At 45.3% G+C, this 27,378-nt stretch overlaps 2 protein-coding genes across 3 annotated transcripts; one reads left to right on the top strand and one right to left on the bottom strand.

Moving 5' to 3' along the window:
* Window positions 1–6: 6 nt before the first annotated feature.
* NUP54 (nucleoporin 54) lies at window positions 7–21,780 on the top strand. 2 transcript variants are annotated; one of them, XR_001923230.2, is made up of 13 exons: window positions 7–130; window positions 3,089–3,172; window positions 3,272–3,406; window positions 4,088–4,317; window positions 6,378–6,565; window positions 6,984–7,180; window positions 7,867–7,921; window positions 8,489–8,582; window positions 9,052–9,159; window positions 9,525–9,644; window positions 9,964–10,074; window positions 10,377–10,579; window positions 21,762–21,780. XR_001923230.2 is itself a non-coding variant. In XM_018089035.2 (12 exons), the coding sequence occupies exons 1-12, from the start codon at window positions 97–99 to the stop codon at window positions 10,503–10,505; spliced, it is 1,485 nt and encodes a 494-aa protein (XP_017944524.1). In that variant the 5' UTR covers window positions 7–96; the 3' UTR covers window positions 10,506–11,182. The 2 variants fall into 2 exon arrangements, 1 of the variants encoding a protein (XP_017944524.1); XM_018089035.2 differs by lacking the exon at window positions 21,762–21,780 and having other exon boundaries at window positions 10,377–11,182.
* On the bottom strand, window positions 12,110–27,322 carry PPEF2 (protein phosphatase with EF-hand domain 2). The gene is made up of 17 exons (XM_018089036.3): window positions 26,464–27,322; window positions 23,541–23,725; window positions 20,626–20,753; window positions 20,099–20,156; window positions 19,589–19,764; window positions 18,626–18,740; window positions 17,952–17,998; window positions 17,357–17,523; window positions 17,237–17,273; window positions 17,003–17,152; window positions 16,345–16,680; window positions 15,376–15,561; window positions 14,583–14,725; window positions 13,970–14,076; window positions 13,655–13,818; window positions 13,257–13,344; window positions 12,110–12,798 (listed from the first exon to the last, which is right to left on the bottom strand). The coding sequence occupies exons 2-17, from the start codon at window positions 23,599–23,601 to the stop codon at window positions 12,617–12,619; spliced, it is 2,145 nt and encodes a 714-aa protein (XP_017944525.1). The 5' UTR covers window positions 23,602–23,725; window positions 26,464–27,322; the 3' UTR covers window positions 12,110–12,616.
* Window positions 27,323–27,378: the final 56 nt, after the last annotated feature.

Genomic DNA, 27,378 nt, shown 5'->3' with positions numbered 1-27,378 from the left:
CACGACGGGACCCGCGAGTCGCTGCCGGGGCGCCCGTGACGGGGCCGTGCGGCTCATTCCGGGCAGCACTTTGCTTGCAATGACGTTCCCAGTTGGATGAGGTGCCCTGGGAAGTTCGCTTTTGGGCAAGGTAAAACACGGATTTTTAACTTGTAAAGGAAGAAAAACCTTTTCCCCCCTCTTATTTTGTCGCTGTCAGTCGCGGTGAAGTGTAAGCCTGAGCCTTCCTTACGCTCACTTGGTAAAATAAATCATTGCTGGCTCCTAGTAGACCGTCTGAGCAAGTACTTTGGGCAGGTCCCACGTTCACTGCAGCTAACCTGAATTTTCCCACTCCGAGTGTTTCACACGCTCTTTCTGACCCCATCTGAAAGTGAAGAATAACCTCGTGCTGTTTGTACACCGTGACAAGGTTTATTACACACACAGCCCAATATCAGAGGGAATTCTGGGATCGCATCCCAGGTCTTCCCTCTGTCTGTGCAGCATGGACCTGTTCCAGCCGCACCCCGGGCACACTGAGATGGGATGCAGAAGGTAATTCACCAGCAAGGCTGGGGTGGGCAGATTTTGGGATGTAACTTGGGTAAGTCCACCCTGGAATAACTGAGGCATGTGTAGTGCCTCAGCTGCTGGAGGTGTGTTTTCATACTTCCAGCAGTGATGTGTAGAGCTTTTAACTGTCCTCCTTGTGTTCAATAAATAATACCTTACTCTTGTTTTTAACTGCGCCTGTCTGGTCCATGGGGATGTAAAAATGTTTCAGGTTTTCTCTCCTGCCTTTTACTCAGAAGAACTAATGTTGCCTTGCTCTTTTTCTGCTTCCCACTCGTCAGGATTTGGTGGGCTTGAAACTGCAAACTCCACTGCCAGTGGGTTTAATTTTGGGGGTTTCGGATTAACTGCTAATCCTGCGGTGAATTTTAATATTGGGAATTTCGGTGTTTCCACTACCTCAACTCCACCGTTCAATTTTGGTAACAGTCTGGCAAGTGCAGGTAGATAATGAGGAAATACTTGTTCTGTGGTAAATGTTCCTAGCAGGGGTCCAAGAATGACGTCCCTAACTGGGAATCTGGGACAGTACTAATCTTCATATCCAGTGAAGACTGGGGAGAAAAGCTCTGGAAGTGGAGTGGGTCTGAGAGCCATAGGCTTGTAGGGGTTTTGCCTGTTAAATTCTGAAGGAATAGCTTTTAAAGGAAAAACAGCCCTGTACCAAATACTCAGTCTCTGAAATGGGAATGAATTGGGGTCACCCACCAGTCTGAAATTGGGCCTCAATCAGAGCCAAACGGCGCCGTCAGGTCTCCATTCAGATCCAGGCGATTCCGAACAACCCCAGAGCTGCTCCCCATGCCACGTTTCCTGACATGAGATTCTTGGACTGCTGCAGTCATGTTTCCATCTTCCCCCTGTGTTCTCATTGGCCTTGCGTTGGCTGTCATGAATGCACCACACCCCAGCAGTTTCTGTGGAGAAACAAATTGTATACGACCGGCACAAAAGTGCAGCCCAGCCCTGACCTGTTCCCCAAATGCTGCCGAGCATCCCAAAACCTCCCCGGCTCTCCGGAGGGAGGCTCGGTGCTCCGGGAAGGGCCCTGGGTGTCATGGGTGTGCTGGGTGGTGGTTAAGAATACCCTTCGTGGCCCCATGTAGAACCATCGGTGATGTGATTTCACCTTAAATCTTTCCCATTTCTTGTGAAAACGCTGGGCTGGATGGATTTCTAATGCCTTTGCTCACGTGGAATTATCCCGGGGATCCCGTTGCCGCTGCTCGTATAGGAATTCCATCCATTCCACAGTGCCATCTCTCCCTGTGTCAGCGACTGTCACCTGCTGTGTGCACTCCAGGGACCTGGTTTTATTTGGGTTTATTTGCTGGGGACACTCTTGGACTGTATTTCTTTGGCTGAATTTGAGCTGCTCCAAAAGAGAACTTGGGCACTTAATTTGGTTTCCCGATTTGCACTCTCAGATCCCTTTCAAAGAAAGGATGACTAAAGAGTACAAAACCACCTAGAGACTGTGTCATCTGCTGGTGCTCCTGAGAGGGTGTTTCACTCGCTGGTAGGACAGAAATATGGATGTTAGAGGGAACGACTTCTTACGACCACTGGCATTAATATGACTGCTGAACGGAAATAAAGTGTGATTGCACGTCAGCCTTGGTTTAAGATTTTTAACTTGGCTGTGTACAGGAGGACTGTGAGTGTAGTAGATTTAAAGAACTTTTTTTTTTTTTTTTGGCATAGGCATGTGAGTTAGCAGTGGCAGCATCTTTTTGACAAATCCTTTGTAGTGTCTTTTTTCATTTGAACATGTGTCAAACCAGGCAGACACAGAGAGAACTTGGTTTCCTGGGCTGTCAGCACTCCGCAGGCTGCACCTTGGGCCAGTGCTGCATTGGCACCACTGGAGCTCAGGCTCTCCCTTAGGCCCTCTGCTGCTGCCCATTGACTGCTTTTCCTGAAAATCTGTGGGAGACTGATTGCTTTTGCATCCGTCTTCCTATACTAGTGGTTGAATCTCTGAATGAGGTTTAATGGGGAAGATAATAGGGAATCTAGGCTTAAAGAAGAAAGGACCTTCTAGAATTTTACCTGTGAATTTTCCCTGTAAGCACTGTGACCATGGGCACGCTAGCCTCAGGCTGTGATTTGTTTCAAAGGGTTAGCAGTGTTTGAAAAGTTTAGAAAACATCAGGTTGTTTATTAAACACCCAGCAGTGACATAGAGCAGAGGTATTCCTGAGAATGAATGTAAGCAATACTACAATTAGTTGTGTCTGTCACAAGGGAAAGCACATCCTGCTGGTAAAGGAACAGGATGTCAGTTGACAGCTGCCTTTTTGTTTACTCTCTTGACACATCACACAAGTTCTGGCTTTCTGGTCCATGTTTTCTCCTCCATTTCCTCAGACAACGAGCTCGATCCCCCAGACCGTTGTTTAGCACATGCTTGTGACATGTCCCATCCATGTGTCAGCCCTGTTCTCATCACACCCCGCAGTGCGGTCGCTCGTGGCGCTGTGTCCGCTCCGCTCCGTGAGCCACTGCCTGACTCCCGCTCTTTGTTTGGCAGGAGCGTTCGGAGGGTTTGGCACCACCACCACCACCGCAGCACCGGCGTTCAGCTTCTCTGCTCCCACCAACACGGGCACCGGCGGTAAGAGAGTCTGACCTGCTGGCTTTAGAACAACCCATGAGTGCTTTGGATTGCACAGGCACTATCCTCCTCTCAAAAATCCTCTCCTTTTCCCCCCAGGACTCTTCGGTGCCACCCAGAACAAAGGCTTTGGATTTGGCACTAGTTTTGGCACAGGAACTGGAACTGGCTTGGGTAGTGGGTTGGGAACTGGGCTAGGCTTTGGAGGCTTCGGAACCCAGCAGCAGCAGACCAGTGAGTATGGCCTTCTCTGCACTTACCCCTCTCTTTGCAGTGAGAGTGTAAGACTGTCACAGTTACTCAGGTAGCGGGGCAGAAGTGTACTGTAAAAGGAGGCTGTTACACACTTACCTCCTGATTGAGGGAGACTCCCTCAGAAATTTGGCATTTGAAGTGCCTACATTTGCAGCACTTGCCTTTTTCTTAACTAACTTTACTAGAGCTCAGTCGAGTTCCTGAGCTTCTGACAATATGTACCCCTTTGGTTTAGTGGTGGTAGAAATTGTAGTTACAAAACTGATGTTGCAGTCACAGCATTACTAGAAAGGGGAGGAAAACAGCATTTAAAACTCACGTGTTTAAATGTGAGTTGGATAATGAGCTGCTGCAGGCTCTGAGTCTGCTGAGTTTGTAACAACCAACCTGCCCTTCAGGTTTAGATATTGAAGGTGCCAGATGATCCCGTGGATCACTACAGACCTCTTGTTAAAGAATAAAGAAAAATTAATTTTCTTCTAACTCAGCATTCAAGAACTACTGTTGTAGTTGAAGATTAGGAGTAAAAAAAAAATTATTTATTTATTCTGTACTTTTATTCTGCTTCTCAGAATGTGAAGTGGTGCCAATGATAGGTGATAGTAAGTGAGTCTGGCACGGTTAGTCAAGGAATTAATTTGGATTTTCCGTCCACCACAGCGTTAGGAAGCGGGTTGTTCAGCCAGCCTGCCCAGACACCCGCCCAGTCCAACCAGCTCATCAATACAGCCAGTGCCCTGTCGGCTCCGACGCTCCTGGGGGATGAGAGGGATGCCATCCTGGCCAAGTGGAATCAGCTGCAGGCCTTCTGGGGAACGGGCAAAGGGTACTTCAACAACAACATCGCTCCTGTGGAGTTCACACAGGAAAACCCCTTCTGCAGATTTAAGGTAAGGAGTTGTACAGCTGCCCACAAAGGGCTCTGACACCCTTATTCTGTTTGCTGAGTCTGAGCATCTCATGGGTGTTAAATCAGATTTTGTTACTGGTAAGAGTATTCTGAAACAGTGTTTTTCCAGGTAATCCACACAGTTCTGGTGCATGCTCATTAAAAGGTTCGAAGATGCTGAAAATCTGGGTGGTGTGGAGGGACTAGATCATGAGCCCAGATGTGGATCATAAAAGTAACATTTTCTGATAGCATTCAGGTTAGTGTGTGTGTCACTGGAGCAAGTCTCTGGAAATGAATTTTAATGTGTATTTGTGGAAGTGACAGTATGACAGAAACCATGTAAAATAACTGTGTTAAAATAACCCTCTATGAACCTGGCCTGTGCCAGGTTTAAAGTCCACCAGCCTTCAGATTTGTGCCTTTTTCCCTCCCATGCTCCCACTGTAAGAGCTCACATGCTCCATTCCCTGTCTGAGGTCGTCAGCAGTTCTCCTGTGGACAGAGAATTCGTGGCTCTTCATCCTCTGCCAATCCTGCCCCTGCTGACTGCCTTGCTAAGCCTCAGGCCTGGCAGGGATTTGGGGCAGGTGTGGTGATACCCTCCTTCCCCAAGCTGATTCTTACTTAGAGACTTGAATGTAGGTTAATACTTAATTAAGTCTAGTTTTGATTATGCACATCCTGAGACTTGTATAAAATTTTTGCAGCAACCAAGTGCCTGCCTAACAAATGTTTGGCTTGTGTTGCATCGCCTTATTCAGTGTTACCTTGGATATTTTGTTGGCGATGCACCTGGAAGCTTACTTTATTGTAAGTTGTTGTCTGAAATCGCTTTAGAGGCTTTGAAAAATTGCCAAGTGTAAGTTGTGTCATGAAAACTCAGTTATTTTAGAGTTTTATTTACCAAAAAGAGTGGTTTTCATTTTAGACAATGCCACATACTAGGTTCACTCTTGTACCTATGACTTGAGTGTTTCTAATGCTGTTATGAATTCATATACCTTAGTGAAACACTGAAAAATCCCATCTATGCCAGCAATGGAAGATGCCTAAATAAAATAGGGAGAAGTTGGTGGCACAGAGATAGAAGCAAAGCATCATGAACCAGTTTGGTTATTACCTCTGAAAGCGTCAGGCACCTGATAAGAATGAGGCATTACCTGGAGGGTTTCACAGGTGTTCAAGGAATCCACTTGTACACACTTCCAGATCTAGGGCAGATGAAAAGCACGCAGCTCTTAGCCAAGAAAAGTGTGCTTCTAAAGTACGTGTTACAGGCTGCTGTTTGAAGGACCACAGTTAAGTAAATAAAATGTCATAGTTTGAAAATATTTTGTTGCATAAAAAATCATGAAGGATTTATTTGTTTAAAACAGAAATAGCAGAGGAGTGCTGTGCTTAAAACCAAATTCTTCCCTGGCTGTCACTGTTGTGCTCTATGACAGGATGGCTGATTCTGTGAGGCTCACTGTGGCAGGGGATTACTCACTGCTGACAAAACCAGGCTCTGGGGCACATCCCCAACTCGTTTCTCTCTTCAGCTGAACTTGCAGGAAGGGAAAGGTGCGGGTCACCCACCCACATGCAGTGTCAGGGCCTCAAAACGCCCCCACTGTCCACCCTGTCACCTGTGGTATGTTGGTGTGACAGCTCTTAGGCAAGAGGAGATGAAAGCTGCCACTCTGCTTCTGCATGTAATGAGGTCTGGTCCTCTGGTCCCTTTTGCAGTTTGGGAAAAGGGTAAATTTTAAAATGTTCCTGATTTGCTGTCAGCTCTGCAGAACTCTCAATCCATAGGTTTTTCTTTAAGATGGGAAATCGCTACTTAGGAACTTTTTGTAAAAATCTGCTCTGTTTCAAAAGCTGCTCTACTGATATTTGTGTGAGAGAATGATTTAGAGAAGGATTGATTTTATGTTTCTGCAGCTCTGAGTATGTTGTAAGTTAAATTTTGAACCAATTGCTCTAATCAGAGGGGTTTATCCTGTCCCCTTCATGCCACATTGGATATGCTTTTGCTGAGTAATACATCCTCATTCTTCATTTGTTCCTTTGCAGGCTGTGGGTTACAGTCTAATGCCCAACAACAAAGATGAAGATGGCCTCGTGGTTTTGGTGTTTAACAGAAAAGAAGCAGATATTCGAAGCCAGCAGCAGCAGCTCGTGGAGTCACTACACAAAATTCTGGGGGGAAACCAGACCCTCACTGTCAACGTTGAAGGGGTTAAAACGATGCCAGATGACCAGTATGTGAACTTCCCATAGTTCTGCCTTTTTATCCAGTACTGCATGTTGGAGAGGGTTGGTGCTTAAGTGTACTGCCTCCCCTTCTCCTTGATTTTGGATCTGTTCATCCTGAGTTCGATTGGTATCTCTCACTCCTTCATATTGCTTTTTATTAAGGCGTTAAACCTTTCCAGAGGTTTTAGGTTATTCCCAGTGTAGTACTAGTGTCACCATATAATGTAATGGTATGCACAGCTTTGCTCTCTTTGCCTTGCTGTGTTAAACCCTGCAGTTGCTGGTACTTCACATCTCAGTGAGCTAAAGGGAGTTAAGAGCCAGCCAGGAGAAGTGGTCAGTTGGATTTCGGGCTGGTTTTGTTGTGTTAGTTCCTGCACGCTGCTGCCCCTTTGCTGACATTCTGCACTTTGCCTTGCTCAGGACAGAGGTGATCATTTACGTTGTGGAGCGCTCGCCCAACGGCACCTCGAGGAGAGTTCCCGCCACCACCCTCTACGCCCACTTCGAGCAAGCCAACATCAAGTCGTCCCTGCAGCAGCTGGGGGTCAGCCTCTCCATGGCCAGGACAGAGCTCTCCCCAGCACAGGTCAAGCAGCTCCTGCAGAACCCTCCTGCCGGTACGTGGGCTCGGCTTTTTGGGATAAACACAGGTGTCAGCCCGCTGGAAAACACCTTCGAAAGCTACAAGAGCTACACGCAGTGCACATGCAGCTTTGTGTTAGAGTAGTTAAGTGTTTTTCATGCCATTTCATAAGATAACTTATCTTTACGTCTCTAGCTTTAATATATGTCTGTGTTTAAGATATGAAAAGCTATGAAATCAGGATTGCAAAAAGAACTGGGCCTACTCCTGCAGAAAAATCAGAGCTAGTTCCTGCTGGGATTACTTTGCCAGCTGGTTTTGGGTTTTGATCATTTATTTACTGATTTTTTTAAGATTTGGGTTTTTTTACACAATTTGAAAAGGACAGATGACCCAAGTGTGGAATACAGTGGAAACAGTAGGAATTTCTCCCTTTAATGTATGAATTATATGATGGGATCACCTATGGGTTATTCCTTTCCCCTGCCCTCAAACAAGCAGGAGCATGTGACAGCCTTTGGGACTGAACTTACTGCCACAGCTCAGGAACTGGACTTTTAAGAACTACCCTCATTTAATTAACCTTAATTTGTGTAACAGTTCAGCATAGTTCATAGGGTTTATGTATGCCATAGCAATTTTTCCTGCTTAAGAGCTGTAAGATGAGAAAGCTATTCAGATTTATCCATACTAAAAAATTCCTTTGTTTGTTTTTTCCAGGTGTTGATCCTATTATATGGGAACAAGCCAAAGTTGATAATCCTGATCCTGACAAGTAAGTCCAATAGTCTGAGTATTGCAACAAAACTTGGAAAGGGGAGAAAGATAGTAATTTCATAGTACCCTTCAGGTAACTTGCAAGAAGCATATTAGAGAAGAACATGGCCAAGTGTTGATCTCCTTGCAAACACTGAAGATTACTAGAAGTGCCTCTGTTAATCCCTTTACCCATTTAGGTGCTTAGGAGCTGTCAGGATAAAGAGCCTTACTCACATGACTCAGAGCTGTGGTGTCCTCCATTGCATGCACTAGTTATTGTGACTTGTGTTTTGCAGCCATTATGTTTTTTTCCCCTCTTCTTGCAGTTGAGGGTGATGCACCTTTGTACCCTCAGTAGCTACAGATAATTTGGGCTGATTTCTTTACAACAAAGGACCAGGTTGTTGGGAATAGTGAGGATATTAGAGCTTAGCAAAAGAAGATATTTTTATTTATTAGCTTACAAAAGGCCATGATTATCTGTGACTTCATATTAGACTCTATTCATAATTATTAATCTATACCACATGTCCAGTAAAAAAAAAAACCAAACATGATGCAAGAAACATTTGTGTTTTTGCAGGCTTATTCCTGTGCCAATGGTGGGTTTCAAGGAACTGTTGAGAAGATTGAAGGTCCAAGATCAGATGACCAAGCAGCATCAAACTCGATTAGATGTAAGGTTGCTCATCGTTATCATGACTGCTTGCTACTACTGAAGGATGTGCTATTAAAATAAACCTCCCCCTGTGCCTCCTGTGTGTTGAAAACTGAAACCAGAACCATGTTGTTAATGTATTTCTTAAATATATCTTTTGCCCAAAAGGGAGCAGCATGGTTTCACTTTTGTTTCAGGGTCAAGCTCGCTGTGTTGTTAGAGTAAATTAGACTAGCTCAATGAAAGTATGCTGGTATGGACTCTAGGCAACCAGTTTTCCAATGCCTTCTGAAAATCCCAGTTGCAGATGAAAATAAATACAAAGCAGAATAGTTGAGGTAGCAGAAGGCTTTCTAAAAGCATCTGTGGCAAGGACATGAAGTTGCTGGGCTGGGTACTGCTGTGAAACTCCCCATTTCAAATCAGGAGTGACATGTTCTGTTATCACAAACTCCTCTGACTCCCACCTGCCTCCCTGTCCTCTGCAGATAATATCAGAAGATATCAGCGAGCTGCAGAAAAACCAAACGACAACTATGGCAAAAATTGCACAGTACAAAAGGAAGCTGATGGCGCTTTCTCACAGAACACTACAGGTAACAGGGGTAGTGTAAATAGCTCCTTTGACACACAGTCTAGTGCCAGAGAGGGCAGGAGGACCTGTGCCAGCTTGTGCAGAACCAGTGTTGAAAAGGAAGTTCTGACTTCAGCTAAATGGTGTTCATTTAAGTACCAGGCAGAGCTGTTGGGGAAAGGTTTAGGTCCACGGTACTCGGGAGCCTTCTCTCTCCCTTCTCAGGGCAGTCCTGTGGCTCCTGGGTGTCTCAGAGCAGCAGACTAAGTGACAGAAAAGTTCAATGAGACCCATACTGGAAGAAGGGCAAAAAGACATATGAATGGAGTGGTGGGGAAAGAGATGGGCCAAGTCTTCTCTACTGAACCTATGAGGCTTCTTTTGTAGGTGTTAATCAAGCAGGAGATCCAAAGGAAAAGTGGTTATGCTATCCAAGCAGATGAGGAGCAGCTCCGTGTACAGTTGGATACAATTCAGTGTGAACTTAATGCACCAACACAGTTCAAGGTAGGTAGTTAGTAGAACTCTGCTACTCTTTTCTTACTAAAAAAAGTTAGTTTTCCAAACCATGCATGTATGTTTGTTGTGCAAAGCTGTCAGCAGTCCAGCACCATTACCAAGACTAGCATTGCGGACGTTGCTGCATGACCGATAATTACTTAAGTATTTTTGAGTTCTTGGAAGTATTTGGGTCACGTGCCCTTTGTACATCTTCCAAAACATTTAAAAATCGAATGAGCAGCAATAGTTCCAGTCCTGGTGACTCAAGCAACAGTACATGGTGGAGCTCTGGCAGATGTTTGATTGAAGCCTGTTCCTCCTGCAGGGCAGACTGAATGAGCTCATGTCCCAGATCAGGATGCAGAACCACTTTGGAGCAGTGCGAGCTGAAGAGCGCTATTACATAGATGCAGACCTCTTAAGGGAAATCAAGCAAGTAAGTATGACTGGGTAGAATCCTCTTTGAACTTCATTTAAGCCAGATACACACTTGACTATACCTAGAATGCCATATTCTTGGAATTGTTTGCTGTTCTCAGTGCCAGCGCATCAATGTTACACAAAACCACTCTATGGAGTTAGGCTTTTGGTGCAGAAAATGCTGTTATTCCTTCTTCCAAGAAATTATGCCAGGCTTCTCTGTGTGCCAGAGGCACCAGTCACGACACCTTTGGGAAATATTACTTACAGTCTGCAAAGTTGGACTGTACTCACAGTGGTTTCTTTAACTACCTGCAGCACCTGAAGCAGCAGCAAGAAGGGCTCAGTCACCTAATCAGCATCATCAAGGATGACTTGGAAGACATCAAGCTAATAGAACACGGGCTGAATGAGAGCATTCCCATCAGAGGAGGAGTCTTCAGTTGACTGGATGCTGCTGGGCTTACACAGAACACATTAGTCAAGTTCATGGTTCACCTTCCAAGGCTAAAACTGTTGAGGTAAAATAAAACATATCTTGTAGGAGCAATGGTATTTTGGCTGTTACCTTTAGAATTAGCAAAGCCTCTTCTAAGCTTTTAAAATTGACCTTTGGAAGGTTTATATTTTGTAAAGCTGTATATGCTTTAACAAAAGAAGGAAAACTGAATCTGTTCAGATACTGGTTTACTATAAAACTATATGTACTATTGTACATTTTTTTTTCTCTCCTTTTTTTACAACAGCATTGTCCTAGAAATGCAGTGCTGAGGGGATTGCTTCACTTGTGACTTGGTTTGTGGAAAGCTTAGCCCCCTTCCGTGTTTCTGTTCAAACAATCAAGTAACATTGTGTAAACAGTTAAGTTAAATCATTATGGGGATGTTAGTTGCTGTAACTATGTTGGTCCCTGCAATACCAGTAGTTTACTGGGGCAAGGAACTTCTTTCCAGTTTCTGTTCTTCCTTTGGACTGCACAGATCTGCAGGTCATGTTTTTACCACTTTACATATGTGATTTATACAGAGCTTTGGTGCCCCTCTAAGTAACAGGATGTCTGGACATTGTCTTCTGCCTTTTTTTAATTGCCCAAGAGTAATAAATTCAGTCTGACTTTGTAATAACTGGTGTGTGGTGTTGGCTCTCGGTTACATCAGTGACGCTGCTCACAGCTCCAGGTAAGTGCACTTCACTCTGCTCCAGGCACTGCAAGTCATGGGCACAGAGATGGCACCTGATGGCACAGAGCTGCTGGCAGCCTCAGTCCCCAAACCAAGATACAGAGCCATCTCCCTTACACATCCTACCTGGGAGCAAGTGCTGCAGGGCAGGTACCTACTCCATGCAGTGGAGAGCAGTTTTTAACCCCCCCATTAAAAAATTCACTGATAATAACTGAAACAAAAGAACTTGTGTTACCTGCAGTAAGAGTTTGTACAGCAGAAACAGAGGAAGCAGAATAATTTTGTCCCTTAGCCACCAGAACAAAATAAATCCCATTCATAAAATTTGATAGATGGAAAAACCAAAAACACAGCCTAAGCATGCTGCAGCATGTATAGTCATGAGAGAGCATGTGTGGAAGCCTAGTTTCACTACAACTGAAAAAAGTGGGAAAAGGACTCGTTTGCTTTTGAAAGCACAGTTCCAATTAATTAAGTGTCTCCACTGTGCAATACAGGCTCTAACATGGGCTCTTTAAAGAACTCAAATGACTGTAAAATTCTCTTTTTCAGGGCCTCAGGTAGCTTAAGTGAATTCTTCTGCCATGGTCTGCTAGTCTGACTGTGCTGTGTGTTTGACATACCTTTTTTTTTTTTTGCTTTGTAAGCTTTTCAAACCCCCCACACTTTGCTCCCCTTAAGCTACAGTTGTACCACGCTCTGAAAATATCATGAATGTGAAGGACAGGCTCCCTAACAGGGAGCGCTTCCCTCACTTTTGAAAAAGTCAGTTACCTCAATCACTTTCTTAAACAAGACCCCCTGCTAGAGACACTTTGGAGGTGTTTGGTTTTTTTTTCAAAAGTATTGCTCCACTGCACTTATTTAGTTGCTTCAAACTTGTGGAACAAGCTTACCACAGCAAAGGAACACCAGCAGAAGTACATGTCATCACTGGAACAGCACTGCTGCTCACAGAGCTTACAAGCTAGGGAAAACAAGAACAGCCAAGAAACAGCAATCTAGAAAAAACTGTTTATTAAAAGGAAACCCCTGATCAAATAGGCGCTACCTTGTTAAAACCAAGTAATACCTTTACTTCCATTTTACTACTTTTGGATAGACCTGTAACTAAGATAGAACTGTAACTAAGTTGCATCTTCCCTTTGCACAGTCATTTCTACTTAAAATATAGCTTCTTGTACAAATGGTCAGAATTGCAGGGCATGTATTTTGCCTGTTGCCTCCCTAATGGGTCAGAGCTGCTGGTCTCTGCTTGGGGTACCCGCCGTCCCTTTCCCTGCTCGGCATCCGCAGGCACTCTGCAGTTGGGTGGGACACAGTCCCAGCTGCTCAGACATGAAGGCATTGCACATGACAGCCTCCTGAGGGCTCTCACGCCCGGCACTGCCTGACAAGGCGGAAGGCCTCCAGGAACTCGTTGAAGTCAATGTTCCCATCCTTATTGAAATCGATGCTGCGAACCAAGTCATTGATGCCATCATCCGTGAGCTCGATGTTCATGTGGGAGCTGAACAGCTTCCAGGTCTGCTGGAATTCTTCAAATGAGATGAGACCTGTGGAGAAGCATTTCACATGCTGCAACTCCATCTCCTAGTGTGGAGAACACTGACTAAAACACAACTTAAAGCAGGAAGGAGACATAACACAAATTGTGAGAACAAAAGGCAAAGACTATTTTCTCTTTCCCAAAGTAATTTGATGGAGATGACTACCTGAAAGCAGGTAACACTCCAGATCCCAATTACACTGCATTACTGTCACTGCTCACATCACAATTTTTCTGCTGAACTCCTCCAGAAAAAAGAACTATTAATTCTCTAGCTGGATTGCACACACTTGAAAATGCATCCTGTTTATGGAAACATGCAATGACATTTCAGAAGCTTGGGAGGCAGCAGAAGGATCCAAGCCTTAAACAGTTAAATAAAAACACTTCTGTATGTACTAAAGGGAGCCCTAAAGTAGAAGGGAACACAAGGCAGTCACCAACACCCCCTGCACACCTGCTTACCTGAATGGTCCTTGTCTATGATCCTGAATATTGTCTCCAAGTTGGATCTGTTCCGGTAAATGACTTCCAGCAGGCTTGACTGGATGTGCTGAAAGAAAACATGATCAGACTCACTCTACCCTTCTGACAGCCCTCTGTCCTGAGTGATTACTGCACACCTCCCCATAAACACAAACATTTCTTGCTCTCAAGAATGTGCCAGTAGTGTGTGATAACTAGACCCTCCATGCAACTGCATGGACCATCAGCAGCCTGTCCCTTCCGAACAGCACTTTTCCAGGCTGTGACCATTGCAGAGCTGGATTTGCTGGGTGTAATTAGGAAGCCACAACTCAGACTGAAACACAGTTTTCCCACCTGAAAGCCTGCATCCAAAGCTACCTCTTGGTAGTCCCTACCTCTTGGCTCCGCTGCTCCATGGCCAGGTCATCCAGCCAGGATTTGTACTCCAGCATGCCATCCTCCGTGCTGCGCACCAGCTGCGGTCTCAGCATTCGCCAGGGCAGGCCCAGGCGCAGGACTGACTCCACTGCTGTTGCCCAGTTGCTCAGTGTGATCCTTCCTGGAGGGAGAGAGACATGGAGACTTCTGGGACACTGGCAGCTGAAAGCACACGAAGTGAGGGGTCTCCCGACCAGCCACTCACTCAACTTTGTCACTTCAACCTTGCCCTACCAGAGAATTAGCTTATACATCCCTCGGCTCAGCTGTACCTGTGTTGTCCTCATCGTAGGCCTTGAATGCACTGATGAGGGCGGAGGTGTGAGCAAAGAGCTTCTCCCGCAGGGCTCGGAAGGCAGACTCCTCTACTCTGCTGATTCTGGAGGATGCAGAACAGAGAGAAGCACATGAAGGACTTGCAAGAGAAGCTGCACCTTCCCAGTCCTCTGGCTTGTCTGTGGGTTTCCTAGACCCTCACACAACTGCTCTGCACAGCTACAGCTGCATTTCTGCTCATGGCAAGGCACTGCATGCCCAGGGCACAGTTCCCCACAGCTGATGCAGCAAATCCCCACGTCAGTATGTGAAGTAATAAAGCAGAAGGGAACCTCAAAGGTCAAAAGTTAAAAGTTGACTTGGAAAAGAAAAACTGAAAAAATCAGCAGTCTGTAAAAAAAATCCCCTTGGGATCTTGTAACACTCCCTCCTCAACCCTTGAGGAGCCTCCCTCTAACTTCTGCACAAGGTTTGAATCCTCCTCGAAGGATATTATTTAGCAAAATCAAGCTGTGAAAGTTTAGCTCCAGAATCAAAGTTTCTCAAAACCCACAAAGTTCTCCCTTTTGGAATTCTGATTTGTAATCCAGAGCAACCAGAACACCTTGCCTTTGGGTCATAGTGAGCATATGGGCCGACTTGTTTGCTTGGTACTGAACAAAGTGAGGGACGAGGTCTGGTCCCAGCTTCACATAGGCTCCCCTGTTGCTGCCAATCTCATAGTAGTTTGAGGCTGAAAATATGGTCAGCACCTAATCCCAAAAAAAGAGAGGCACTTACAGTCAGTACATGCATCCTGTAATATATATGTACATGTAAACAACATATGTGATCCCATCTAGAATCCAGACTGTGAACACACCTTGTTTTATGTGGAAAAGGGAGAGTGAGGTTGCAGCTGGCCTGGAAGCCTTACACATGCAAGCTCCACAAGGGCAGCACAGATCTCATGGACCTGGCCACGTGTTGGGCTTGTGATTTCAGAGTGGTCTCCCAGCAACCACTGCCTGGAGTCAGAGAGTGTCCCTGATGAAGTCATTGAAGTGACAACACCGAGTCCTCTGAGAGCAGAGCTAGGCTGCAGCAGCTCAGTAACACCTTTTGTATGCCATCTTCAGGAACAGCTGCACTTAGTAGGGGCCATGGTACAAGTGGGTTCACACCTTCCCTGATGCCCCACACGAGGACATCCTCTACCTGCACAACCATTGTCCCCAGCAGAGCAGATGGCTCCAGACAGCCCTAACAGTTGGAAACACTCCAAAAACTCCCAGTAAGGCTGTTCAGTGGTGTTGCATGTACTTAAAGCCCCACTGGAAGAAACTCAGAGCTGAGAAAAGCCACTCCTACAGCAACCCTACCCTGGAAGGATGCAGACACGAGCCATCCCCCTCACACCGACCTTCCGCCTGTGACAGAACTCGTAGCCCTCTTGCTTGCACTCATGGGAGCGGATAAGGAACTGCAAGTTGTACTTCTCAAGGATCTTCTCTGTCACATCAGGCCCAAAGTAGCAGCCGCCACCTCGCACCTTGTTTGCTCTGCAGCCCTCCTGAGGCATGGGGTCACTCCAGAGAATGTCTAAGATCTGAAAGGATTGGAAGAGTTCACTGAATAAAGTGTACCCACAGCAGATATCACCTGTCAGGGTTTACTAGGCAAATATAGCTCAGTCTCTGAACCCTTCCCTGCACTGCTGCAGTTATCATAGTGCAGAGGAGCAGACATGTTTCCTGCATTCCAGCTGAGCTGTCACAGACCTGGGCCACCTTAGAGATGACAATATTACTGGCCTGAAGCTACAGGCACACCCAAGGTGCCTGGGGAAAGAGGTGTGTCCAAAAATCAGATCTGATACAAGCTTTGCCTTTGCTGCCTCTAAGATGTCCAAGAACCTTGCTTGTCCTTCTCCATCCCAAAGCACAAGTCCCAGGGCAAGAACACCCACCAGATTCTGAGGGCACGAGCAGGCTTAGTATTAAACTCCTCTGTTCTCTACCCAGGACATTTTGCAGCCTCCAGAAATGCAAGTGCTGACTCAGTAACCACTGTCTGGATTAAAGTTTAATCTCTTTAACCCTGACCTCAATATACAGCTTTACACTGAGAAGATGTGCAGCACTGGAATGTCTTATGTAATGTGGAATAAGTACCCATGGTTACAGAACACACAGAGGAGAATTACAGACAAGAAAACCAAGGAAACCAAGTCCCCAAGAAGGTAGCACAGGTACCTAACAAAATATCCCCAGGCAGCAGAGATCATCACATGCTCACAGTACAGCCCTTACTAGCTATTTAGCACTGAAGGATCAACTGCTGCAGGAAGCACCCACGGCCCACCAAGCTCAGGGCCCCACAGACTCCTCACCTGCTGCCACTCCTCCTGATGAGGCTGGCACGGCTCATCCCCATACTTCAGGGAGACTGAGCTGGAGTAGGTGAGCTCCTCTGGCTCCGACTCGCTGATGTCCACCAGCCGGCGGCACGTGTCGATTTGCTCCTGCACCGTCTGCCGGATCCACCTGGAGAACTCCAGCCTGTTGGCCATGCTGGGAGCCTGGGCTGGCTGGGGCTGCAGAGACAGCCTGGGAGCTGCCTCGTTCCCTGCTGCATCAGCCTCTGATTTGCTCTCCCCGTTTATGTCCTGCATTTCCACTTTTCTATTTGACTCTTTCCTTTTCTTCATTCTTAATACAGAAATAAACTGAAAGAAATTAGAGAAAATGGAGCTGATCACACCGCTTGGAAACCCAAAGCTCCAGCTGTATCATCTTCCATTGGCTGACCAAGTGACCCAACCTCCAAGCCCCAATTCCCTTTGCTGCCATCAACTGCTGATGAACTGTGGGAGATATTAGCACCTCTTGGATGTGCCATTCTGGGTTTACAGCTGGGCCCCGTACCCATCAGATCTCTTTATGGACTCCATGGTGCTCAGACAGCACAAAAGGGAAAGCACATGGATTTAATATGCAATGGGAACTACGCTGCAGAACAAAGGAAGGGAAGTAGGAAATAAAACCTACTTTGTCCCTTTGAATTTTCTCAAGCATGTCCAGGTCAGTGGTGTCAGAGATGCCCCCGTGTAGAATAAGGACTTTCTGATCAATCAGGGTGGCCAGAGGCAGCCAGCAGAAGACATTTTGGAACATCCTTAAGATTTTCTTCCCATGCACCTATGAGGGCAGGTCAGAAAGGAAAAGATGAAGCATCCACTCTTCAAAGTCTCACACATAAAGGAGACACACACATATGCCTACCTTGTATTTCTGCATCACTTCCTTGGTGAAGCCATAGCTAAAGGAACAGGAGAAGAGCAGTTGAGTGGGATTTCACACAAAACCCTCAACATGGTGCTCAGCCCCACACAGAACCCGTACCGTAAGTTGACCATGTGGTCCTCGTGGTTCCCACGGTTGAGGTGAACCTCCTTTGGATAGATCAGCAGGAAGGTAAAGAGGATGATGAGGACCTCAAGGGACTGTTTGCCTCTGTCTACAAAGTCTCCGTTGAACACGTAGGACTTGGAAGGGGAAGGAAGGCCATTCTGTAAAAGCAAGGAACAGGTGGATGTCACAAGAGAGGCCTCCCCATGGTCTCCATATTCCTCTCCCCCCAGCTGCACAGTCTGTCACTCCTGTCCCAAGTTACCTTATACAATACACATCCTGACTTAGCTTTATCCTGTAGGGCCCCAGTGCCAAAAGCAGTGGAAGTTTGAAGTCAGCAAGGGTTGCCATTGGTATCAGCACTCAAAAAATGCCCACTGGCACTTCCAAAATGGACATGGATATCAGATGTCAAAGTCACCAAGGGGATAAGCTAGCTGCTGCTTTATGAAGCCTTTTAAAACCAATTAAACTGACCTGGAGAACTGGACATGAAGGGCCCCATTTTGCAAACATTTCTCAGCATGACCCGTGCAATACCTCTCGCAATGCCTGGCCAGCCTCACTCGCCAAATTCGGTGCCTACCTTATAAAATATGAGGAACAAGTCGTCCAGCTGGCCGTGCAAGTCTCCTGAGAGGCACAAAGACAAGTCAGTGTGTTTACCTTGAACTTAGAAAGACACTAACTTCCTACAAAGTATATCCTTTATAAGTTAACAACCATTGAAACACTTTGGGAAGTGTAAAGTCAAAGTTTCCTTACAGTAAGGCAATGTGCCTGGACATGATGTAAGGCTTGAGCTGAAGCCTCAAAAGGACAGCTAAAAATATACACTAGCTGCTGAAGAGTGACTTAGAAATTTTGTTCATCTCTTGCAGTGACAACACAGCACAAGATTGTCATTATGTGGGAGAAAGCTTTGCATACAAAATAACAAATCTTAACTAAATTCTCATTTAACATGATACTGGAGAGAGAAAGGTTTGTTTTCTAGAAGCTGACTGAATGCAGAAGTTTTGAGGTCAGTCCTCGACTGGGGCAGTTTCTGTGATTTAGTAAAACTTGGAGAAGTTTGGGGTGACAGAACAAAGACAACCCAGGTATTTCAGACAGACAGTTGCCTCTCAGTGCATCACACGTCTTGCTTACAGACAGCATTTGTGTTTCATGTTCCACGTTAAATACAGAGGAGGGCATTGTGCTCTCCCTACCATTCCATGCCTTTCCCACGTGAGCATCCCACAGCCTCTGACGTACCACACACGGTGACCTCCTCGCTGTAGCAGGTGGAGACGTGGCTGATGTTTGGCAGCTGCTTGAGGTGCTTCCTGGTCTCATGCAGAAGGTTTAAGACATAGCGAGCGTGGAGCTGCTACTGGGAGAAAGGCAAGGGATTAAAGCAGGAAATCAGTGGCCTCTGAGCAGCACCGTGGCTCTGTCTGCAAAGGCCCCACCGGGACAGCCCAGATGGGAGAAACTCGCCCTGGGACAAATTCCATGGAAATTCCAGCCCAGTATCACAGGTAAGAGGCTGCTCCTCTAGATCCTTATTAGCTTTTCCACATTAAACCAAGCCATGAGTTTCCACCTGTCCTGCAGAAATCTATTTGCTCAAAGCCAGGGTGTAAGCATTTCATATAGTTGGGACACAAGACATTTGGCTTAGGAATTGGGTTTTTTTGGAGAAGGGATATTTTGGCCTATTTTGCAGTTCAGCACCTTGGCTGAGGATGGCAGCGGAACACTGCAGTTGTACGAGGGCTTGTTCTGTTAGTGCTGCTCAAGTGGTACTGGACTTCCTCAAAGACCTCACAATTTACATTTTAAATGCCAGTCAAAGTTGAGTGGCACAAAACATTTTAATTGGCTGTTTCCATCTGGGCCATGCTATGCTTTTTTACAAGTGCAAAAATCTCAACAAAAAATAAGAAAAAGGTTCAACATGAGCTGTTACGGATTTCTTCCTTTAGAAATAAAATTCAGGTTGATACTGGTACACGCCCCCACATAAAGTTTTCAGTTTTGTCAGAATTGATTTCAGAAAGGAAACCACTCCCATGGCAGGGGAAGATATCGTATCATTTCCACCCCCCTCTGTTTAACAGCCTGCCAGCTCATTACACCCCAGTCAGTTTAGCTTGTTGGGAAGGCTAAAACCAAGTTATCTACCCTACACCCCCACCGTGAAGGGGAAAGCGTAATTCCTGTTGGGATCCTTACTTGTTTCTGTTTGAAAGCTTCCAGCAAGGCAGTTGCATGGTCAGGAAGGAGTGGGAAAGAGAGATGGGGTCCAGTGTAGGAGTCTGGCACCTCTATGGATTCATAGTCACAGTATTTTTCCAGCTCTGCCTCTTTGTAGCTTTCTCCACTTATGAACATGCGACTGATAAAATCCCCTGGATGGCAGATCAGGGGATTTGATTGATTTTTTTTTCAAAAGAGAGAGACAAGAAAAAGTTGATTAGTTCAAGGTACCATTCTAGTAATTTTCAGAGAAAAGCTGTTTGGTTCAGCTGCAATTCAGCCTCCACAGAGCCTGAGTCCCGATTTGAAACCACTACACAATTTGCAGTGGGGGAAAGGCTATAGGGACAAATTTCCATGTGTATCTGTCAGGCAAGATGGCTTCTTGCTTCAGAAATGGCCTCTGCAAAGCCCTGTTTAGCAGGGATCATGAGACCCCAACTGCAGTGCTGCAGCCAGCTCCAGATACATCACAGGGAAACTTACTCTCTTTGCTGCTGCTTGGTGTGAACTGCTCCATGAGGTAACTGAAGAAGTTGTGAAGCTGCAAGAGAGAGAGCCCATCATTCATCCTGGAATTAAATTCTGCAGAGTGGCAACTTAGCATGATCATCTTTCTGGAAGTATTATGTCTGCCCTTCTAATGTTGCCCAGTATGTAAAACAAATCACACTGTACCAATGCAAGTTTGGAATACCTTGTGATGAAGGTAAACAGTAGCTTTACCTGCAGCCAAACAGGCACAAGTACAGCTACAAGCCCTCCCTTCTCCCTGCCTGACAGCAAGGCAGCCATCTAAGAGAATCTTATTGAAAGATTCTTTCAAGGTTCATAACTTCAGGTTTCATCAGACACAAGCAGGTAGGGAATCAAATAGGCTAAAAGGGGGCACGAAACCCAGTCTTTAGCCCACTGAAGCACTTATGGGGTTACCAGCCAGCAGACAGAACCAAGTAAGCCTGTGGCACAGGAAACACCTTGCTATGTGTTTCCCTCCTTCCTTGGCACCATACCTTGATCTGGTCCTGCTCACAGGCGTACTCGATGGATTGGAAGATTCTCCAGGTGCAGCGGCGGCGCATCTCCAGCCGAGCAACATAGCGCCGGTACCACTGCTGGATCAGAACAGCCGCCTTGAAAGCTGGGGGACAAACAGAACCCAGCTGAGGTACCCTGCTACTGCTCCTTCACCAGCCCTGAAAACTGTAGAGCAACCTCCCTTTTACAGGAAAAGTCCTCACTAATTGTACTCTGACACCCCAATATTAAGGGTAATAAATCATCCACTTTTCAACACATTGCAAGAGGTTGACCTGATCCTGCCTGACCAGACCTCTGAAGCACTCCTAGCCACCACTGCTGGCTTCTCAGCACCACCATTAACAGCTTAAAGATCTAAACATATTCTTCAGCATCAATAGACAGCTGTTTGCCCTGATCTTTTCAACATAATCATTCCTCTGCATTTTCCCAATTCCAGTGTTTCATTAAAAGATTATTTCAGTTAAGATGTGTGCATATTTAGACTCAAGTACACTGGTGCAGTTTCCCATTTCCTTTTTCAAGTTCTGCCACAGAACTTTATGTACCTCTAGAAACTCTTCCATCCTCCCTTGCTGGCTTTGACCCCACTTGCACCAGCTCTGCTACTTGGCATTTCTCATTACACTGTGTCCCTTCATGTTCCTTTCTGGATCCCTACCCTTGAGCCCTGTGCTTAAAACATTTTCTAACAATGCTTCTCCATCATCTTGAAATGAGGGTGGGAGGGATGGTTACTCTATCCACAGGCTGGCCCTGAAATCTGGTGGAAACAACTGAGTTAGGCAGCTAGCCCTGCTGCAGGTGGTTTATTCCCTTGGCATTATGGTTTGTGAGAGGGCCCTGTCACATTCACCAAAGCAGAGAGAGCAATGCAGAGTGCAGGGGAAAAAAAAGAACTTGATTAAGGATATCCCCCATTCAAAAGGCTGCTCCAGGCTTGCAAGAGACAAAGAGATCATATTAATTCAATTAGCTCGTATTAATTACATAACATAAACCACCCCTCATGTACTCCAGCAGGAAACAGTGACCTTTCCCTAGAGAAGATATCCTGATGGCTTACATATTGAAAATAACAATCCTTTTAAATATGGTTCTGTTTCAGCACTGGGAATTGCAGAGCACAAGAAGAAAAGTGTTACAGCTGCTGTGCAGCAGGGAACTGAGTCACAAGAAGGTAAGACTTGGCCAGTTATTCATGTATAACTTCTGTATTCCGTGCCTGAGCCTTCCCTCATGTTGAGCAAATGCTTACTGGTCTGCTGGGCTTGGAAAGAAATTCCTAGTGGTGACTCCACACACGCCAATCAAAACCAGATCATTTGAAACAGTAAAAATAGAACTTAGGGAAGACACATTATCAAGTGCACATATACCACCATCCACAGCATTTAAGCTTCAGATGGGCAAGGCACTGTTTTTTTTATTCTGCTTTTACATAGACTGACTCTGCAATACCTGCAAGGTCAGTTATTCTAATTTACCAGCTTACCTGGGTGAGTTTCACCTGGCAGGATTTGTAGCAGTTTAGATAAAACATGGATGAATCTTTCTCCCCTTTTTGATTAGTTTTATGAGGGTCCAAGCCATGTATCATGATAAGCTCCTGAAAGCATTGCAGAGTGGCAGCACTCAAGCCAAAATATGAACACTTGTGTAAGCAGCATAGCTCACACATCAGCTTCCAGGAGGGACTCCCCATCCCCTTCTTCACTCAAGGGCAGGGCCAGTTGAACAGCTCTGCTGGCTACACTTTCCATAATGAACAGCCCCTGGACCTGGTACAGGTAAAATTAGACAACACCTGGCACATTGTATGTGGGTGTAAAGTCCTAAGCAGCTCCTCATCTGCAGATCACCAGATCTGAAGGATTGAGAACCAAAGGTAAGAAATTCAGAGAGGTTTTACTGCCATGGGAAACTGTTGCTGAGGTATCAGATGTAATGCAGGGTTTCAAATAAATAACTGGTTTTGTGTTACACTGTTATCTGAAAATAACCCTGAACTTAGCAAAGTCCATGGTTCTCTGGTGCTATGGGTGATAGACAAGTAACTTAAAAGGTGGAGTTTTTCAACAAACAAAAATTACAAAGTCAGTGTATCCCTACTTTCTTAGTTTCTAAACACAATCCCCCTTTTCTTTTTAAAGCACTTGCAAACAGTTGGCCCCATCCCGATGTTCTGCCAATGCCTGATACAAACAATAAAGAAGTGAAAGTTTATTTTTAATCCTTCCCTATGTGTAAAGTCCCCTTCAAACTCCCTTTGTTCCACAGCAGATCTAGGCACACACACAAAATTGGTGCTGTCACACAGAGGGTTTCATACAAATTGATCGTTACAGCTTTGAGAGCCATAAACAGGTTAAGATCATTAGCAGAGATTAAGAGCATTGTGCTGATATAATTAGAAAAAAAGGCACACTTTGCTTTTCAGCTTTCTGTAGCCACACCATCTCACCTTCTTTAGAGCCAGGTTTATTTTGGCTTTGTTAATGCTTCTGCTTTACCAGTCCTGCACCACTAACAGCCTTGGAAAACAGCCCAGGAGAACGAGCAGGTTGGCACGTCTGTCTCACTGCCAGCACCCGACAACACACACTTGAGCCAGCAAGTCATTAGGCCATTAGGTGTCAATTTTAACTGCTGCTTCACATCTGGTCAGGTTTGGGTTGATTTTAATCTAATCCTGGCCTAAATAGCTGCTGTTTTCTCAAGCCTGTTCGTCTTCTGCTGAGAATCCTTGTCACAGGATGCTGAAATACAGAACCTCACCTCAGTGCTATCAGGAAAACCAGGTAACCCAGCACAAACACATCCACTGCACCCTCCTTAAAGCACACACAGCAAACAGGAAAAGATGACTTCTCAAAGAATCACTCACCATTTTCAGACTTCTGCAGGGAGTACTTGTAATCGACATTCACAGAACTACCAGATCCCATGTTCTCCAACCAATGCTCCAGTGTTGCAGACTGGCCCAGTGTCACCAGAACCACCAGAGAGATGCAGCAAACACCATTCAGTCAAAATCAAAACAGCTGCAACATGTCCCACAGTGCTGAGAATCTACAATTAAATACATTAACACTTAAGATCAATGATCAGATAGCCTCTCGTGCTCCATTACCACTACCAGGTTTTTACCAGCTACTTGGGCGTCTTTCAGATGATCCAAAATGAGGATTTTTGTCTCACTCTTTCCAATTTCAAGTCAGCTATATAAATAGGAACCAGTTCAGCACCTTTCTTACTTTCATATCTAGATACTGTGATTGTATGGCAGATGTGTAAAAAGTTTTTCAGTACTGGTCAGGAACTATAAAAGCCATGAAGTTGATTGATTACCAGTCAGTATGTGCAGATAAATATTCATGCATGTAGTCACCTGTGAAGGATAACTCATTATGAGGGATGAACACACACGGTATTTAATCTTGTTATCTGTGCAGTACCACAGCTGGAGGGTAGGTAAGTCTAAAACAACAATTACCTATCATAAGAAAATAATCAGCTTTGTTAAACACTGCTTTCCTTCACCTCATGCATATACTACAGTGTAGGAGCACATGATGCCATCGCTTGCCAGCATAAAAGGGCAAGACAGCCAGACTTTGGTAACTGGAAGGAAGCTCTGGTCAGAGCAAACAGATCCTATATCCTGATCAGGTCAAATTCTGAAGTAGCTCACTGTGAGGACAACCAAAATGCCATTCACAGACACCTTTCCCCCTGGTAAAAAATCCAGTCACACACTACTGCCAAAGCAGCCCCAGGCTGTATTGCAAAATGATTGGATTTTTAATCTAACCCAGAATTTGCGGGGGGAGAAAGCTGAGAAATGGAGGAAAGGAAATAAACACCTGTAAAAATGTTAAGCCTGGGTGCTTGCAGGAGACCACAGCTCATAGGGTTTTGAGGAGTCTGGACAAAGCAACTACAGAGGTGCTTCTCCCCGGCAGAGAGAAAAGTCCTTCTCCTTTTCTCACCTCCTGCAATCCTTGTGCCTCCTTCCATCTCCTTTCACCCATCCCACATCTCTCCTCCCAGAATAGCTCCGATCCAAAAATACTGATCGCAGGAGCACGTCCGGTGTTGCATAAGGTGAGCACGTGCCATGTTGGCTCAGGAAGGTGAGCCCTGCTCAGCCACACTGCAGCACGGCAAAGTTCCAAGGCAGAGTAAGTGCTGCAATTCTCTCCCTTGCCCAGGATGCCCAAATTGTACCATGGCATCTTCACAGTAACTGGATGATGCAACAGGAAGGTACAAAGCAATGCTCTCATTTTATTCTAACATCATTTCATATCAGTGTCAGAAGTGGCCTGAAATCACCACTGAATTATATCCAACTTGATCTGGTGCTTTACAGCCTTTATGCTTAAATAATGCAGGTGCTCTGACAACTTTTCAGGTTAACTACTCCAAGGGACAATTGCACACAAAATCAGGATCCCTAACACTTAAGGGGCTCTTATTTGTAACCTCCTGTGCCAGCTTCAAGGGGAGGAGGTGGCTTCAGCTCTTCAACAAGATGAGTACCTTTAAAGATACCCTTAAAAAAGCAAACATGAGCAAAAAAAGTCCTTTTTCAGGAACTAGGACACTTCAGATGACTTCTGAAAAATGGAGAACAGATTTGAAGCAAACACTTAAGTACAAGGTTTGGTACTTTGCTTTGAGGATGCGTTCAGGGGTACTGCCTGTTTTGTTGAAATGGGACTTCGAAATTAAGATTACCTTTGGCAACACAGAATAAAGTTTTCCCTCATTTCCTTCCTAACCTGCAAAACAAAGACTATTATTCAGGCAGCCCTACCTGAAACAAATTTTGGCCATCCATCCCAGGAAATGGTTTAGTATTAGTGTGCTCTAGGAGCACCTGTGGAGTACCAGCATAAGCAACAGCACCAACCTGTTTATCATATGAACAGGCTTATCAACAGGTCCCTCCCAAGCAGCTCCTGGAGCTGTGAAGTCTTTCAAGTTCATTACCCTCAGATCTTTGTGAGGGCCACAGCCCAAAGAGGACACAGCAGTAAACCAGAATCCAGTGGAATCAAAGCTGTTCCAGGGGTGGGAGGAGTGAGAAAAAAAATCCACCAGTCCAACTGCTCAGCACCTCTGATTCTTCTCATCCACCCAACAGTGAGGTGCACCCTTCCCTTCCTAAAGAAAGGCACGACCTGGAAGACTTGCTCAAGTTGAACACCAGCATCAGCTCAAATACAGGCTGTCCTAAACAGCCAGGTGAGACAACGTGATGCATCGAGGGAATGACCAGCTACTGACCGCTCCTTCCTCTCCATGCTCTTGGCCACCATTCAGAGTCTCAGTAGGGAAGTAGCCACAGACATGTAGGGAAGATGATCCCTGTTCACCAGAGGTAATATTCCAAAGGCAGGAGAAAAACACATGACAGCCAGACTTCAAAGCTTCACAAGCCATTGGATACCACTTCTTGGAAGTCTTCAAACACAAGCTGCCGACTTGTTTAATAACAGTATCTAATACCACAAAACTCAGGAAAACTCACGGAAACCCATTTGGGTCAAGCACCCCAAAACAGGAACAACAAAAACCTAAGTCAGCTTCCTGCCTTAGCACAAATATTATTTTAACTTCTTCAAAACAAAAGCAAGTGACAGCATTAACTAAATCCCACATACTCTGAGCCTGTGCACATTGCAGATCTGTGCAGAACCCACAGGCCAGGAACACCACAGCTAACAGGAATCCTACTCCAAAACATGGCTCCTAGGAAAAGTGACATTGCATGGATCATACACAACAGGAGCCCTACTAACCTGCCCATTTTATAGACAGTCCAGCAGCTGAGGGAACAGATGAGCAGAACATGGAAGGCAACAAGAAGACAGACTTACTGAGATTTTAACAGGGAAAAACCTGAAAGACATCGGAGGGAAAGTTTCACTGAAAGAAAACAGCAATAGTTTAAGAGCTACAGATTAATTGATAAAATAACCAAATACTTCTCTCAAGAAAGCAAATCCCAGGTAGCACTAGGGAAAGTGATAATCCTGCCTTGCCCCCAAGAGTAAATACTTATGTATGGCCCATGTGTACATTGGACTCAGCACATCTTGTAGCTGGAAAGGAGATGGTGAAGCTTGTATACAGCTCAGTATATAAAAAGGATATTTCACCTCAAACTACGGGTGCTGAACATAACACCCTGTCACAAAAATAAAACGAAAAATGCAACTTACCTTGCCAATTCCTAAGTTAGGGATTTGTTGAGATAAACACAATAGAAGCTCTCCACTTGGTAGATTTTTGTTCTATTCTGTACTCAAAGAAATGAATGATCTTTGAAGTGATTGGTTTGATTACAGATGCAGAAACTCCTCCTCAGAATGCAATCAAGTGAGGTGCTCCCTTGGGCACGCAGCAGGACAGGCCATGTCTTCGTACATGTGCAGCCCAGAAGAGGTGTGGGCCCCTCGACTTATTTACTGCCTTAAAGAATCCTCTCTCATGTGATCCTTAAGAAAGGCTACAGGCCTGAACCTGGATTAGGATTACTGAAGGGATTATAAATGAGATATACAGCATGTTAGCCTCTCCCATCTTAAGAGTCAGCTCTAACACACTTGCTAGTCACCTTTTGCTAAATGCAAACTTACAGAGAAAAAACAATTAATGGTTTCACCCTTTACCTCTGTTGGACTGTAGCTTTGTAGCTAGGGGATCTATACTGC

This window comes from Manacus vitellinus, unplaced genomic scaffold (genome assembly GCF_001715985.3).
Source record: "Manacus vitellinus isolate BGI_N305 unplaced genomic scaffold, ASM171598v3 scaffold_112_pilon, whole genome shotgun sequence".
NCBI lineage: Eukaryota > Metazoa > Chordata > Aves > Passeriformes > Pipridae > Manacus > Manacus vitellinus.
This window is presented reverse-complemented; position numbering and strand designations above follow the sequence as displayed.